Here is a 13,473-nt window from a genome sequence, read left to right as displayed (position 1 = left end):
CTGTCCATGTCCATGTGACATCAACCCTTCTCTCAGCCTGCTGCGTTCACTGACTGCTGTCACATTTGTTATTATGTGTGACATGTTTAGTATGAAAATCTTCCTTCTCCTTGTTCTTGTCCCCTTTCTTTCTGTAGGACAAACTGTCAACATGTCCTCACTGCTCCAACACAGGGCCTTTAAATGATCCAACTTTATTTAGATGTATTTATTATACTTTATTAAACTATACATCTCCTGCTTTTTCTCCGCAATGCAGGTACGCTGGATTTTTCTGATACCCACTCAGACATGTCCAATGTCTTCATCAACGACTCCTCGCAGACCAGCGTGCCTTTGCTGCAGTCGTGCATTGATGGAGACCTGCCCTTTGCCAAGAGGCTCCTTGAGACGGGATGTGACCCCAACATCCGCGACAACCGGGGCCGCACCGGCCTGCACCTAGCCGCCGCCCGCGGGAACGTGGACATATGCCGACTCCTGCACAAGTTTGGGGCGGATCTGTTGGCCGACTACCAAGGGAACACAGCACTGCATCTGTGTGGACATGTGGATACTATACAGTTCCTGGTGTCCAACGGGCTGAAAATTGATATCTTGTAAGAGAGAGACTTATTCAGATGATTCAATGTGCGTTACAGAATCTAGGGTGAGATTTGCTCAGTTCATCTCAAATACCAAGATTGCTTACTCCTGTCTGCGTTCAACTCCAGAATACTGGTTTACATGCCTGACAGGAGTTGTATTTTGTGGTTGGAGTTGAATTTGTACCAGGATGTGCTACAAAGGTCTGAAGAAAGACAAGCAGCTGAGGGGGCTCCCATCTTAAACTTCTGACTCTCCAGCATTAACTGTAACTGTTGGTGCTTCTGCTCTTCCTGCATCACAGCAATCATAACGGATCGACTCCCTTGGTGCTGGCAAAGAGACGCGGCGTCAACAAGGATGCCATCCGCCTGCTGGAGGAGCAGGAAGTGAAAGGCTTCAACAGGGGACCCCACTCCAAACTGGAGACCATGCAGATGGCCCAGAGTGAAAGGTGAGAGCTTTAACCTGACCCCGACAGCAGCCTGATGAATTATAATGGCTGCAAACATGACGACAGTGCCTGTGTGTGTGCGTGAAAGCATGAGTGCAGTCTGGTACAATAATGCAGCTGTGGTTACGAGTTTCCCCTTTGTCAATGGTCTCCAACCTTTTTTCCTCTGAGAGCTAATTTGAGAAAATAAAAGTGTCTGAGAGCTTCTTGTGTTTAACATTATTAGTAACATTTATCCACATGGCTGATAATCCACCCAAACCAGCTGAATAAGAGTCTTTTGTGTGAACATTTGCAAAATGTTGATGTATCCAACACTCTTTACTATTTTACTAATACTATACCTCTCCTATTTGACCTTTTCTGTCACATCACTGTCACAATTTCCTTTCACATGCCCTGTAACTCTTGGAATTCCATCTGTTCTTCACCTGCATTCAGTCTGTTCATCAATTCTGTGAGTTGTCAGAGGGTTACATGCACAGGAAGCAGTTAGGAGAGAGTGGAGCTGATGTGCGCTGTCTCTACAGTTCACCTTTCAATAAAGGCAAAGGATCAGCAAAGAGTTTTTTATTTTTCAGGATCTTCCATGATTTCTCTCAGGAAGTGCAATTTTAATTTGGAGGTGTAGACTTTTTGTAAATATTGACTCAGGTGTGGTTAAACGCCACAATGTACCAACGTTACAGAGGATTTACTGGTGTCTGTTACACACACACACACACACAAACAAACAAACAAACAAACAAACAAACAAACAAACAAACACACACACACACACACACACACATTCAGAGACACAGAGGAGCATTTCATGTTTACTTGTCAGGTAGATATTTGACTGATTGCCCCTATAATTGTGTCCCCGTGTCTCAGTGCGATGGAGAGCCACTCTTTGCTAAACCCCAACCTGCAGAGCAGCGAGGGTGTCCTGTCCAGCTTCAGGACCACCTGGCAGGAGTTTGTGGAGGACCTGGGCTTCTGGCGGGTCCTGCTGCTGCTGGTGGTCATCGCCCTCCTCTCCCTGGGCATCGCCTACTACGTGAGCGGAGTCCTGCCTTTCTCCACCAGCCAGCTGGAGTTGGTGCACTGAGGGAGGGCGGGGAGGCCAGAGCAGAGCAGCAGAGGAGCCGTGCAGAGGAACAAACAAGCAAACTCTGACCGCCAAAATCACATTTTTCATTATTTGCAGTCTGGAACTTTTCCAGGTCTAGTCGATGAAAAGGTCGCAATTTCTTGAGTGGAAAACTTTCAATTAAAAAGAACTTTTATTTATGTATAATCCTGCCCTGAAGGTCAGAAGCCAGGAAAGACCCAGAACATTTACACTCCAAACATTTTAATTACACTGCAATTAGGAAGAGAAATGTAGTTTTTCTAACCTACCTACCTGAGGTTTATGCATTTAGAATGGGCACAGATCAAACTATGCTCTCTGCGATGAACAGACCTGGATCATGGCACTGTACATCTTTTATTTCACCACCACCTCCACATGCAACACAGCAGGTAGACTGAGAGAGCAGCATGTAAACCACAGAGTGACGCTGGCTCAGATGCTCACACGTCTCTGTCCCTGTACACCACCTTTCATTCCTCTCATGTGTTCTGTTACAAGTTGTAAATTGCCAATATGTTTTATATCTTTGTTTTTTCTCCCTGTCTGATCTCTATTAACTGTATTATTTGTCAAACTACTTAACTGGTTTAGTATTCTTTCTTCACACACGTCTTATTGAGATGCTGCAGCCCCTCCGCTTTTATTCTAACAAACATCTCACACCGGAAACTATAGCGCTGCGATAACTGGACAGGGATTCACTGAAGAGGTGCAGGAATGTCGCAGTGTCGCCGGCTACATGCAGAGTACAGCGGTTACATTTCATGAGACGTTCCTGTCACAAGCATGCCGCTTTGTGTTTACTTTGTATACGTCACATGTAGGCGCTGAAAGTGAAGTGCAGGATTATGGCAGCAGGTTAATGCTTCTTACTTACTTTGTTGTATATTCATTCTATTAAAATGCAGCTGTAAACCTTGTAACTGTAGATTCCCTGTTGATTTTGTGTGTAACTCATTTGAATTAAATCCTTATTTCAAGTGGAAAATAAATAAAATCACACCTGTGTATGATTCTAATCTTCCGTCTGCTTTAGAGTCTCACTCGTTCTGTGTTGTATAACGTCAGGATCTACATCTCCTCTCCCTGCAGAGCCTGTGACCCTCAACATCATAGAGTTGTAGATGGATGGAAGGAAGGAAGAGTAAACGGTGGTAAAGGGGGAGAAGAAGTAAAGACCAACACAGTTATAGAGAAATGTGCATTTATTTTGTATCCAAAGAGACATAAATGAGATTTGAATACAACAACACACAAGCAATCATCTGGCCCAGAGAGCAACAAGAGAAAGTGCCATAAAGAGAAATTCTTGTTTGTATAGATTTATATTTATAAAATAGAAGAAAATACACTCATGTTAAGGCTAATGTGTATAAAAGCTCCCTGCTGGTTTACATAATGAACATGTGGGCTCTTTATCGCCCTGACATCAGATTAAAGCATGAGAAACCCACACAATCATCAGGTGGCTCAATATATGTGGCCGTTTGAAAGGGGGTCAGGAGGTCTAGAGGAGCCCTGCTCAATGCTGTTGAGGGGGGTTGTAGTAGGAGATCCTCAAATCTCGGCTCCACATGCGCCTCTGCGACGCCACCACGGATAAACTAATGCTGCTGTGAGGGTGAGGGTGATGATGGTGAGGATGACGATGATGATGATGGCCCACGTCGGTGTCTGTTCAGTGCTGCACTGTGTTGGCTACCGAGGACAAGAAAAGAAGAAAATCAGGTTATCAGTATAAACACTGCACGTTTGGTACTTAGGAGTCCCAAACATTATATTACGATCATTTGGCAGGCGCTTTTATCCAAAGCGACTTAATTTGCATTACACTGCCACCCTTCGCAGAGGGGGGAGCAATTGAGGGTTTGGTGCCTTGCCCAGAGGCACCTCGGCAGCGACTCGAACCGGCATCCCTCCGGTTACCAAGCGGATGCTCTACCCACTGAGCTACTGCCTCCAAATACAGTACTCATTTTATTTGATTATATTATTATTAGTTTGGCTCTGCCTCCCCTAACCGCACGCCCCTGCCCACTGCATAAGTGTTGTGTTCCGGTGCGGACGGCACTTACCGGGACCGAAACGGTTAAGTTGGTCGGTTCGGGGTTCGCGGTGACCGACAGCCGCACGGCAGCGACCCTGTATTCCCTCTTCGCCTCCACACGATAGCAGAAGAACACGCCTTGATCCTCCGGCTTAGTCCGAAACACCTCCAGAGACAAGTCCCCGTCTGCGGCACCATCCACAGACACGCTCCTGTTAAACCCAGCCCCGTACCCGCGCCCCCCAGACTTGAGATCAAGCTCAAACACAAGCTCGTCGTTCCTTTTCCATCGTATAAACCCCGCAGAAGTTTGACCCACAGTATGGTGGTAACATGGGAGTTTGGCGCTTTGTCCAACAGACGCTGTCACTTCCACAGGCGCCACGACCTCCAGCTGGAAGCGGCTGAGGATGTAGCCAGCCCCGCACCACAACTCGTACACCCCGTTATCGTTAAAAGTCGTGAAGTTGAGGGCGACAGCAGAGCCTGGAGCGACCTTGTCTTTAAACCCGTCCTCTGGCTCCCAAATTCCGTCATGAAATCGAGCCATCGGCGTCTGGACATCACCCGGTGACCGGTGGACCAGCGTGGCACCATCGGTGCACGGGCCGATTCTCCAGCCCGGGAAGGTAAAACCATCTCCTGATAACACACGCGCCGCGAACTGAGCAGAAGCGTAAGAAAGGAAGAGTTGTTGTAGTGTCGCACGTAGCAGCGTAGGCGTTGTCATGGTTTACACTAGCTGAGAAAGTCTCAGGTAGCCGCCGAGAGAGTACCGACAGACGCACAATCGGCACTCCTCGGAGAAGATGTGTGTGGAGAAGTTGTGTGCCGGTTTTTATAGAGCAGAAGCCACTCCCTACACCTTCCTCGTCTCCCGTCGTAAGACGTCATGATGCGTCCAAGTGTGGCTGTATTTCTAGCATACAATTTTGCCAGCTTTCATGCCCCGCTAGTCACCGAGCGATTCACTTGTTTCGCACCCACATTGTCATTCACGGTGCCACCAGCTAGTACAACAATGACAACAACATAACTGAAGGTAAACTAAATCTAAATGTGAATAACATTAATCACTACTATACTACTAACACTTGAACAGAATATTTAGTAACACTGAAACACACCACACAAAACTTAAACTCTTGCTTGTGCTCTTCCTTGTTCTAATATGTATGTGTACATCTTCTCCTTTAATATTGGCAACATACCCAGATAATAACATGCAAGCAGCCTATGACTAATGATTTGATCCTTATATAAGGAGGGTGGCACCTACCTGAGGTTTATGCATTTAGAATGGGCACAGATCAAACTATGCTCTCTGCGATGAACAGACCTGGATCATGGCACTGTACATCTTTTATTTCACCACCACCTCCACATGCAACACAGCAGGTAGACTGAGAGAGCAGCATGTAAACCACAGAGTGACGCTGGCTCAGACGCTCACATGTCTCTGTCCCTGTATACCACCTTTCATTCCTTTCTCATGTGTTCTGTTACAAGTTGTAAATTGCCAATATGTTTTATATCTTTGTGTTTTTTCCCTGTCTGATCTCTATTAACTGTATTATTTATCAAACTACTTAACTGGTTAAGTATTCTTTCTTCACACACGTCTTATTGAGATGCTGCAGCCCCTCCGCTTTTATTCTAACAAACATCTCACACCGGAAACTATAGCGCTGCGATAACTGGACAGGGATTCACTGAAGAGGTGCAGGAATGTCGGAGTGTCGCCGGCTACATGCAGAGTACAGCGGTTACATCTCATGAGACGTTCCTGCCACAAGCATGCTGCTTTGTGTTTACTTTGTATACGTCACATGTAGGCGCTGAAATTGAAGTGCAGGATTATGGCAGCAGGTTAATGCTTCTTACTTACTTTGTTGTATATTCATTCTATTAAAATGCAACTGTAAACCTTGTAACTGTAGATTCCCTGTTGATTTTGTGTGTAACTCATTTAAAGTAAATCCTTTTTCCAAGTGGTAATAAACAAAATCACACCTGTGTATGATTCCAATCTTCGATGGGGTGAGAAAAAGTAACTAGATACAGTTATATTATATAGAAAAGTGCATTTATTGTGTATCTGAAGTACAGTGTTTGAAGACACGCATCAGTGTTGGTAGTTGCAGATGTAAGGTTCTGTTTACATTTAGTCATTTAGCAGACACACTTATCCAAAGAGACATATCTCATACAAATATGAGATTTGAATACAACAACACACAAGCAAACATCTGGTCCAGAGGGCAACAAGAGTTAATGTCACCTCCACATCAGATTTATTCCATAAAAGTGCAAATCAAAGCTCTGGCATATAGAGATATCCTGTGATATATGTAGAAAATAGAAGAAAATACAGTCATTTTAAGGCTCATGTGTATAAAAGCTCCCTGCTGGTTTACATAATGAGCATGTGGGCTCTTTATCTCCCTGACATCAGATTAAAGCATGAGACACCAACACAGTCATCAGGTGGCTCAATATATGTGGCCGTTTGAAAGGGGGTCAGGAGAGGAGGAGGAGAAGGGGGAGGAGGAGGAGCCCTGCTCAATGCCGTTGAGGCAGGTTGTCGTAGGAGATCCTTCGCTCTCGCCTCCAGGTGCGCCTCTGCGACGCCACCACAGATAAACTAATACTGCTGTGAGGGTGATGATGGTGAGGATGACGATGATGATGATGGCCCACGTCGGTGTCTGTTCAGTGCTGCACTGTGTTGGCTACCGAGGACAAGAAAAGAAGAAAATCAGGTTATCTGTATGAACACTGCACGTTTGATACTTAGGAGTCCCAAACAAAGGCCTCTTTGAAATAGTAATATTATTTGATTATATAATTATTAATTTTATTGATTAATATTCTTGATTATATAATTATTAATTTGGCTCTGCCTCCCCTAACCGCACGCCCCTGCCCACTGCATAAGTGTTGTGTTCCGGTGCGGACGGGACTTACAGGGACCGAAACGGTGCAGTTGGTCGGTTCGGGGTTCGCGGTGACCGTCAGCCGCACGGCAGCGACCCTGTGTTCCTCCCTCGCCTCCCCACGATAGCAGAAGAACACGCCTTGATCCTCCTGCTTAGTCCGAAACACCTCTAGAGACAAGTCCCCGTGTGCGGCACCATCCACAGACACGCTCCTGTTAAACCCAGCCCCGTACCCGCGCCCCCCAGACTTGAGATCAAGCTCAAACGCAAGCTCGTCGTTCCTTTTCCATCGTATAAACCCCGCAGAAGTTTGAAGAGTAAAGTACAACAGATTAAACTCGAATGCAACAAAATTAAAGTAGCTTTCCTGAAGCTTTGAATTGATGGTTTGTTGGGCTGGGGTTGATTGCATTGCTGTAGTTGCTACGTGGCAAACTCCCAAGTTCAAGTAGAAAATAAATAAAATCACACCTGTGTATGATTCTAATCTTCTGTCTGCTTTGCTTTGCCTGTGTTAGAATAGAGTCTCACTTGTTCTGTGTTGTATAACGTTAGGATCTACATCTCCTCTCCCTGCAGAGCCTGTGACCCTCAACATCATAGAGTTGTAGGTGGATGGATGGAAGGAAGAGTAAACGATGGTGAAGGGTGAGAAGAAGTAAAGACCAACACAGTTATAGAGAAATATGCATTCATTGTGTTTCCAAAGTACAGCGTTGAGTGTTGGGGGATGCAAATGGAAAGTAACATTTAACAGACACTTTCACCCAAAGAGACATAATTGAGATTTGAATACAGCAACACACAAGTAAACATCTGGTCCAGCGCCCAACAAGAGAAAGTGTCAATAGGAGAAATATTTATTGAGTGTATATTTATACTTTTAAAGTAGAAGAAAATACAGTCATGCCAAAGGTGGGGGTGGGGGGGGGGGGGGGGGGGTTTACATTACATTACATTACATGGCATTTTGGCAGACGCATTTATCCAAAGCGACTTACATTACATTAACACCCTTCGCAGAGGGGGGAGCAATTGAAGGTTCGGTGCCTTGCGTAGCCAGCAGTGTATGAGCACATAGATCTCTCAATTCCCCGCCTTGTACTTCCCCAGCCATACAGTCAAATGAATCATGGTGGAACCTGTCGCTACTGCAGTGTGGACTTCAACTTCCTGACTGACACAGTTATTCATATGATTTGTTTCACACCCACATCCTCTTTCACGGTGCCACCAGCTATTACAGCGATAACAACATAACAGAAAGTAAACTAAATCTACATGTTAATACCATTCATCACTTTATTTTTTTAGATTAGATTAGATTAGATTCAACTTTATTGTCAATGAGCAAGTACAGGTACAAGCTAATGAAATGCAGTAGCATCCAACCAGAAAGTGCAAAAGTGTACTATTATATATACAGAATACAGAATATATACAGACTATATACATTCCCCCAGACTTGAGATCAAGCTCAAACACAAGCTCGTCGTTCCTTTTCCATCGTATAAACCCCGCAGAAGTTTGAAGAGTAAAGTACTACAGATTAAACTAGAATGCAACAAAATTAAAGTAGCTTTCCTGAAGCTTTGAATTGATGGTTTGTTGGGCTGGGGTTGATTGCATTGCTGTAGTTGCTACGTGGCAAACTCCCAAGTTCAAGTAGAAAATAAATAAAATCACACCTGTGTATGATTCTAATCTTCTGTCTGCTTTGCTTTGGCTGTGTTAGAATAGAGCCTCACTCGTTCTGTGTTGTATAACGTTAGGATCTACATCTCCTCTCCCTGCAGAGCCTGTGACCCTCAACATCATAGAGTTGTAGGTGGATGGAAGGAAGGAAGAGTAAACGATGGTGAAGGGTGAGAAGAAGTAAAGACCAACACAGTTATAGAGAAATGTGCATTCATTGTGTTTCCAAAGTACAGCGTTGAGTGTTGGCGGATGCAAATGGAAAGTAACATTTAACAGACACTTTCATCCAAAGAGACATAATTGAGATTTGAATACAGCAACACACAAGTAAACATCTGGTCCAGCGCCCAACAAGAGAAAGTGTCAATAGGAGAAATATTTATTGAGTGTATATTTATACTTTTAAAGTAGAAGAAAATACAGTCATGCCAAAGGTGGGGGGAGGGGTTTACATTACATTACATTACATGGCATTTTGGCAGACGCATTTATCCAAAGCAACTTACATTACATTAACACCCTTCGCAGAGGGGGGAGCAATTGAAGGTTCGGTGCCTTGCGTAGCCAGCAGTGTATGAGCACATACATCTCTCAATTCCCCACCTTATACTTCCCCCGCCATACAGTCAAATGAATCATGGTGGAACCTGTCGCTACTGCAGTGTGGACTTCAACTTCCTGACTTACAGTTATTCATATGATTTGTTTCACACCCACATCCTCTTTCACGGTGCCACCAGCTATTACAGCGATAACAACATAACAGAAAGTAAACTAAATCTACATGTTAATACCATTCATTACTTCATTTTTTAAGATTAGATTAGATTAGATTCAACTTTATTGTCAATGAGCAAGTACAGGTACAAGCTAATGACTATATACAGAATAAACTATATACATTCTATATACTATATATACTTACCATAATTATAAATTAATAAATATGTAAATAAATAGTGCAAGGAGTCTTAGTGCAGTAGGGAAGTGAAATGGAAATGATCAGTGCAAACAGAAAGTTGTGCAAATTGCAGTTGAGTGCAAGATGATGCTAGAGGGAGGATGGAGTTGAGTGGAGTTGAGTGGGGCAATGGAGTGGAGTTCAGCAGGGTCAACGCCTCGTAGAAGAATCAAACTACTTAACTGGTTTAGTATTCTTTTCTTCACACACGTCTTATTGAGATGCTGCAGCCCCTCCGCTTTTATTCTAACAAACATCTCACACCGGAAACTATAGCGCTGCGATAACTGGACAGGGATTCGCTGAAGAGGTGCAGGAATGTCGGAGTGTCGCCGGCTACATGCAGAGTACAGCGGTTACATTTCATGAGACGTTCCTGCCACAAGCATGCCGCTTTGTGTTTACTTTGTATACGTCACATGTAGGCGCTGAAATTGAAGTGCAGGATTATGGCAGCAGGTTAATGCTTCTTACTTACTTTGTTGTATATTCATTCTATTAAAATGCAACTGTAAACCTTGTAACTGTAGATTCCCTGTTGATTTTGTGTGTAACTCATTTGAAGTAAATCCTTATTTCAAGTGGAAAATAAACAAAATCACACCTGTGTATGATTCCAATCTTCCGTCTGCTTTGCTTTGCCTGTGTTAGAATAGGGTAGATGGATGGAAGGAAGGAAGAGTAAACGATGGTAAAGGATGAAAAAAGTAACAGTTATATAATAGAAAAGTGCATTTATTGTGTATTTGAAGTACAGTGTTTGAAGACACGTATCAGTGTTGGTAGTTGCAGATGTAAGGCTATGTTTACATTAACTTTTAGTCATTTAGCTGACACTCTTATCCAAAGAGACATATCGCATTCAAATATGAGATTTAACAACACACAAGAAAACATCTGGTCCAGAGGGCAACAAGAAAGTGCCAAAAAGAGAAATTCTTGTTGTGTATACATAAATTTTTTTTAATAGAAGAAAATACAGTCATGTTAAGGCTAATGTGTATAAAAGCTTCCTGCTGGTTTACATAATGAACATGTGGGCTCTTTAGCTCCCTGACATCAGATTTAAGGTGTGCACACCATCGACCATGATGTGCACACCAGAGCTACAGTGACATGCGGTGTGGTTCGTGGCTGGTGAGGCCAATGACTCTTTCAAAGTCAGATTTATAGAGTAATCTCAATATATGAATTCAATACATGAATTCAATTCACCATTTATTTGGCTGCTTGCACATTATTAACTGGATATGTTTCATATCTCATATCAGCATGTGTACACACACATATAAAATATATTAGGCCAAAGAAGAACGTAAGATTTATAGCGGCTCTTCTTCTGCACCCTATGTGACAAGTTTGCAACAGAATATTAAGTAACACAAACACACCACACCAAGCTTAAACACACCGCCCCAAGGCATGCTTGAAAGTACTCCACCCCCCATAGTCCCAACACACGGCACCAAATTAACCCTTCTTCTACACAGAGCTGATACTCTAGCTCTTCCATCCAACGAACTTTAATCAATTGCATTATACACACAAATTAATTTTTAATTAATAAAGGTATGCTCTTGTATTTTTCTCTCTGATTGTATATACTTTCATTTGTATTGAATGAGTTGAATTGAGATGTGTCTAAATATTTAAAGAAATGTTAAGGTAGGTAATAAAGACAGAGATTGAAACAGGTAAACTAATCACGGCGGATTACTGGCTAGGGTGAGAATCAAACGTGTGACCGTGTGATCAACATCTATGTCATGCCAAGGTATATAGAAATAGAGGAATAGGCTTTTTACAAATATGCTATGATATACACCAACATGTTAAATTTTTGTGATGGAGGATAAGGTTAGAAAAACAAAATTTCTTCGCTTTTTCTCTCCCTTTTCCATTTGATCTCTCCGTTCTTCTCCCCCTTGTGTCCCCGCTGAGTGAGGTCAGACTAGGCCAATAACAACCCGACTGGTTGTCCAATCATCCCCGTGTGATCCATGAGGAAGTGTCCGCCCCAAGCTCCAAGCATCACTCGTACGGTTTGCCTCGACCATACTGCCAAAACAAACGGGGTTATCGGGGCAGTAAACCGAGCACAGAGACCCCAAAAGCGCCATAGAGCCGCGATGTGTAGCTAACATGACTCAGCAGACGAGCTAATGCAGACGCTAAAGAGCTAACCAGCTAACGAGCCTGGGTTTACGCCATGAATCTGAGAGGCCTCTTTCAGGACTTCAACCCCAGGTAAGCTTTGCGCGGATACGTTTGTTTTGTGTTAAATGTGTGGGGTTCAGTTTAGTCAGTATGTTTTACGCGGTGCTACGTTCCTCAGATTATCGAAAACAACCATTTTGAAGTCAAGAACGTCAATGCTAGTCAGTTGGTGAAGCTAGCTAAAGATGCTAGCAGATTTAGCATAGGTGTTTGCTAGCTCCAGTCGTGTTTACGTTGGCGGTAGTCGAGTGAACATCAACATAAAGCGATACATTTCCGTAGTCGGTGTGGGGTATTTGTACATTTAGCTGGTAATTTTTACGGGCAGCCATGGTATAGACGCTAACGTTAGCGCCGATCGGCAGGCAGGTTGAAAACGGAGTTAGCCGTCGAAGCAGTAGTCAGTTTAGTTCTCACTTCTTAACAAATGCCCTTCTTTTCTTTAATAATCACTTTGTAAAGTTGCTTAATGTACAAACAGTTGACCAATTTGACCACCTTGTGTCCGTTAGCACACACACCATTGTGAGTAAACATTCTCCTCCGTTCGCAGTAAGTTCCTGATCGACTCGTGTCTGCTGCTGTTCTCTGTGCTGCTGTCCTTGAGGCTGGATGGGGTCATCCAGTGGAGCTACTGGGCCGTATTTGCCCCAATATGGCTGTGGAAGCTCCTGGTCATCATCGGGGCCTCGGTGGGCACTGGGGTCTGGGCGCACAACTCTCAGTACAGGTACACACACACACACACACACACACACACAAAAGATCGTCAAAGATATGGGTCACTGTAGGGGTGGGTGGTGTAAACAACACATGTATATGACCTGAAAAATGTACACAAAAACACTTCATTAATCAGATGGAGAAAAAGTATGAAGTCAATGGAAATACTTATGACGCTATTATGTCACATCTGGTCTGAAGTACACTTTCATAAATGTTATTACTCCCTTTACCATGAAATTCTCATGTGCAGTCATTTGAGGCTTGTGGTGATGGGTTCAGCATGTTGTATGGTAATAGTCATGTATACAGTATATATCTACAGTGCACTATGTGTTGGATCAGACCATGACACAAATGTTTATAGGCAGGAGGTGGTGTTGCTTTGAGCAGAGAGTTTTGCAGAAGTTTCATTCAAATAACTTTTCACAATGTCCCAGACCCCAGCTACAACTACTAAGTGTTGTTTGCTTTGAGCTTGTATTTGTCTACACATTGCAAGCGCGTTCTGCGCTGTTCTATTCTGCACTAGTGTGTACTTTGTATTATGTGATGTAAATTTGATGAAAATGCAAAGTGTAAATATGCATTGAAATGTTTCCATGGTAACAGTTTAGCATAACAATTACAAATAAACATGTTTGAATGGCAAAATTTAGATTTGACATTAACATTACGTTTTGGTCTTTAAAGCAGCCTTTTTCTGAACATAAAATCAAAACTACATTA

General features: G+C 43.3%; 1 protein-coding gene and 1 pseudogene across 1 annotated transcript; both read left to right on the top strand.

The window, feature by feature from the left end:
• Positions 1–291: 291 nt before the first annotated feature.
• On the top strand, positions 292–2,321 carry LOC143017037 (ankyrin repeat domain-containing protein 46-like). The gene is made up of 3 exons (XM_076171643.1): positions 292–599; positions 890–1,039; positions 1,916–2,321. Exons 1-3 carry the CDS (start codon positions 292–294, stop codon positions 2,130–2,132), a joined length of 675 nt encoding a protein of 224 aa, XP_076027758.1. The 3' UTR covers positions 2,133–2,321.
• A 9,160-nt stretch (positions 2,322–11,481) lies between these two features.
• LOC143017019 (ankyrin repeat domain-containing protein 46-like) overlaps positions 11,482–13,473 on the top strand; it is a 49,051-nt pseudogene continuing 47,059 nt past the window's right edge.

Source organism: Genypterus blacodes, unplaced genomic scaffold, assembly GCF_046128005.1.
Source record: "Genypterus blacodes isolate CSIRO-AG114 ecotype Tasmania unplaced genomic scaffold, CSIRO-AGI_Gbla_v1 ptg000260l_1, whole genome shotgun sequence".
Classification (NCBI taxonomy): Eukaryota; Metazoa; Chordata; class Actinopteri; order Ophidiiformes; family Ophidiidae; genus Genypterus; species Genypterus blacodes.
This window is presented reverse-complemented; position numbering and strand designations above follow the sequence as displayed.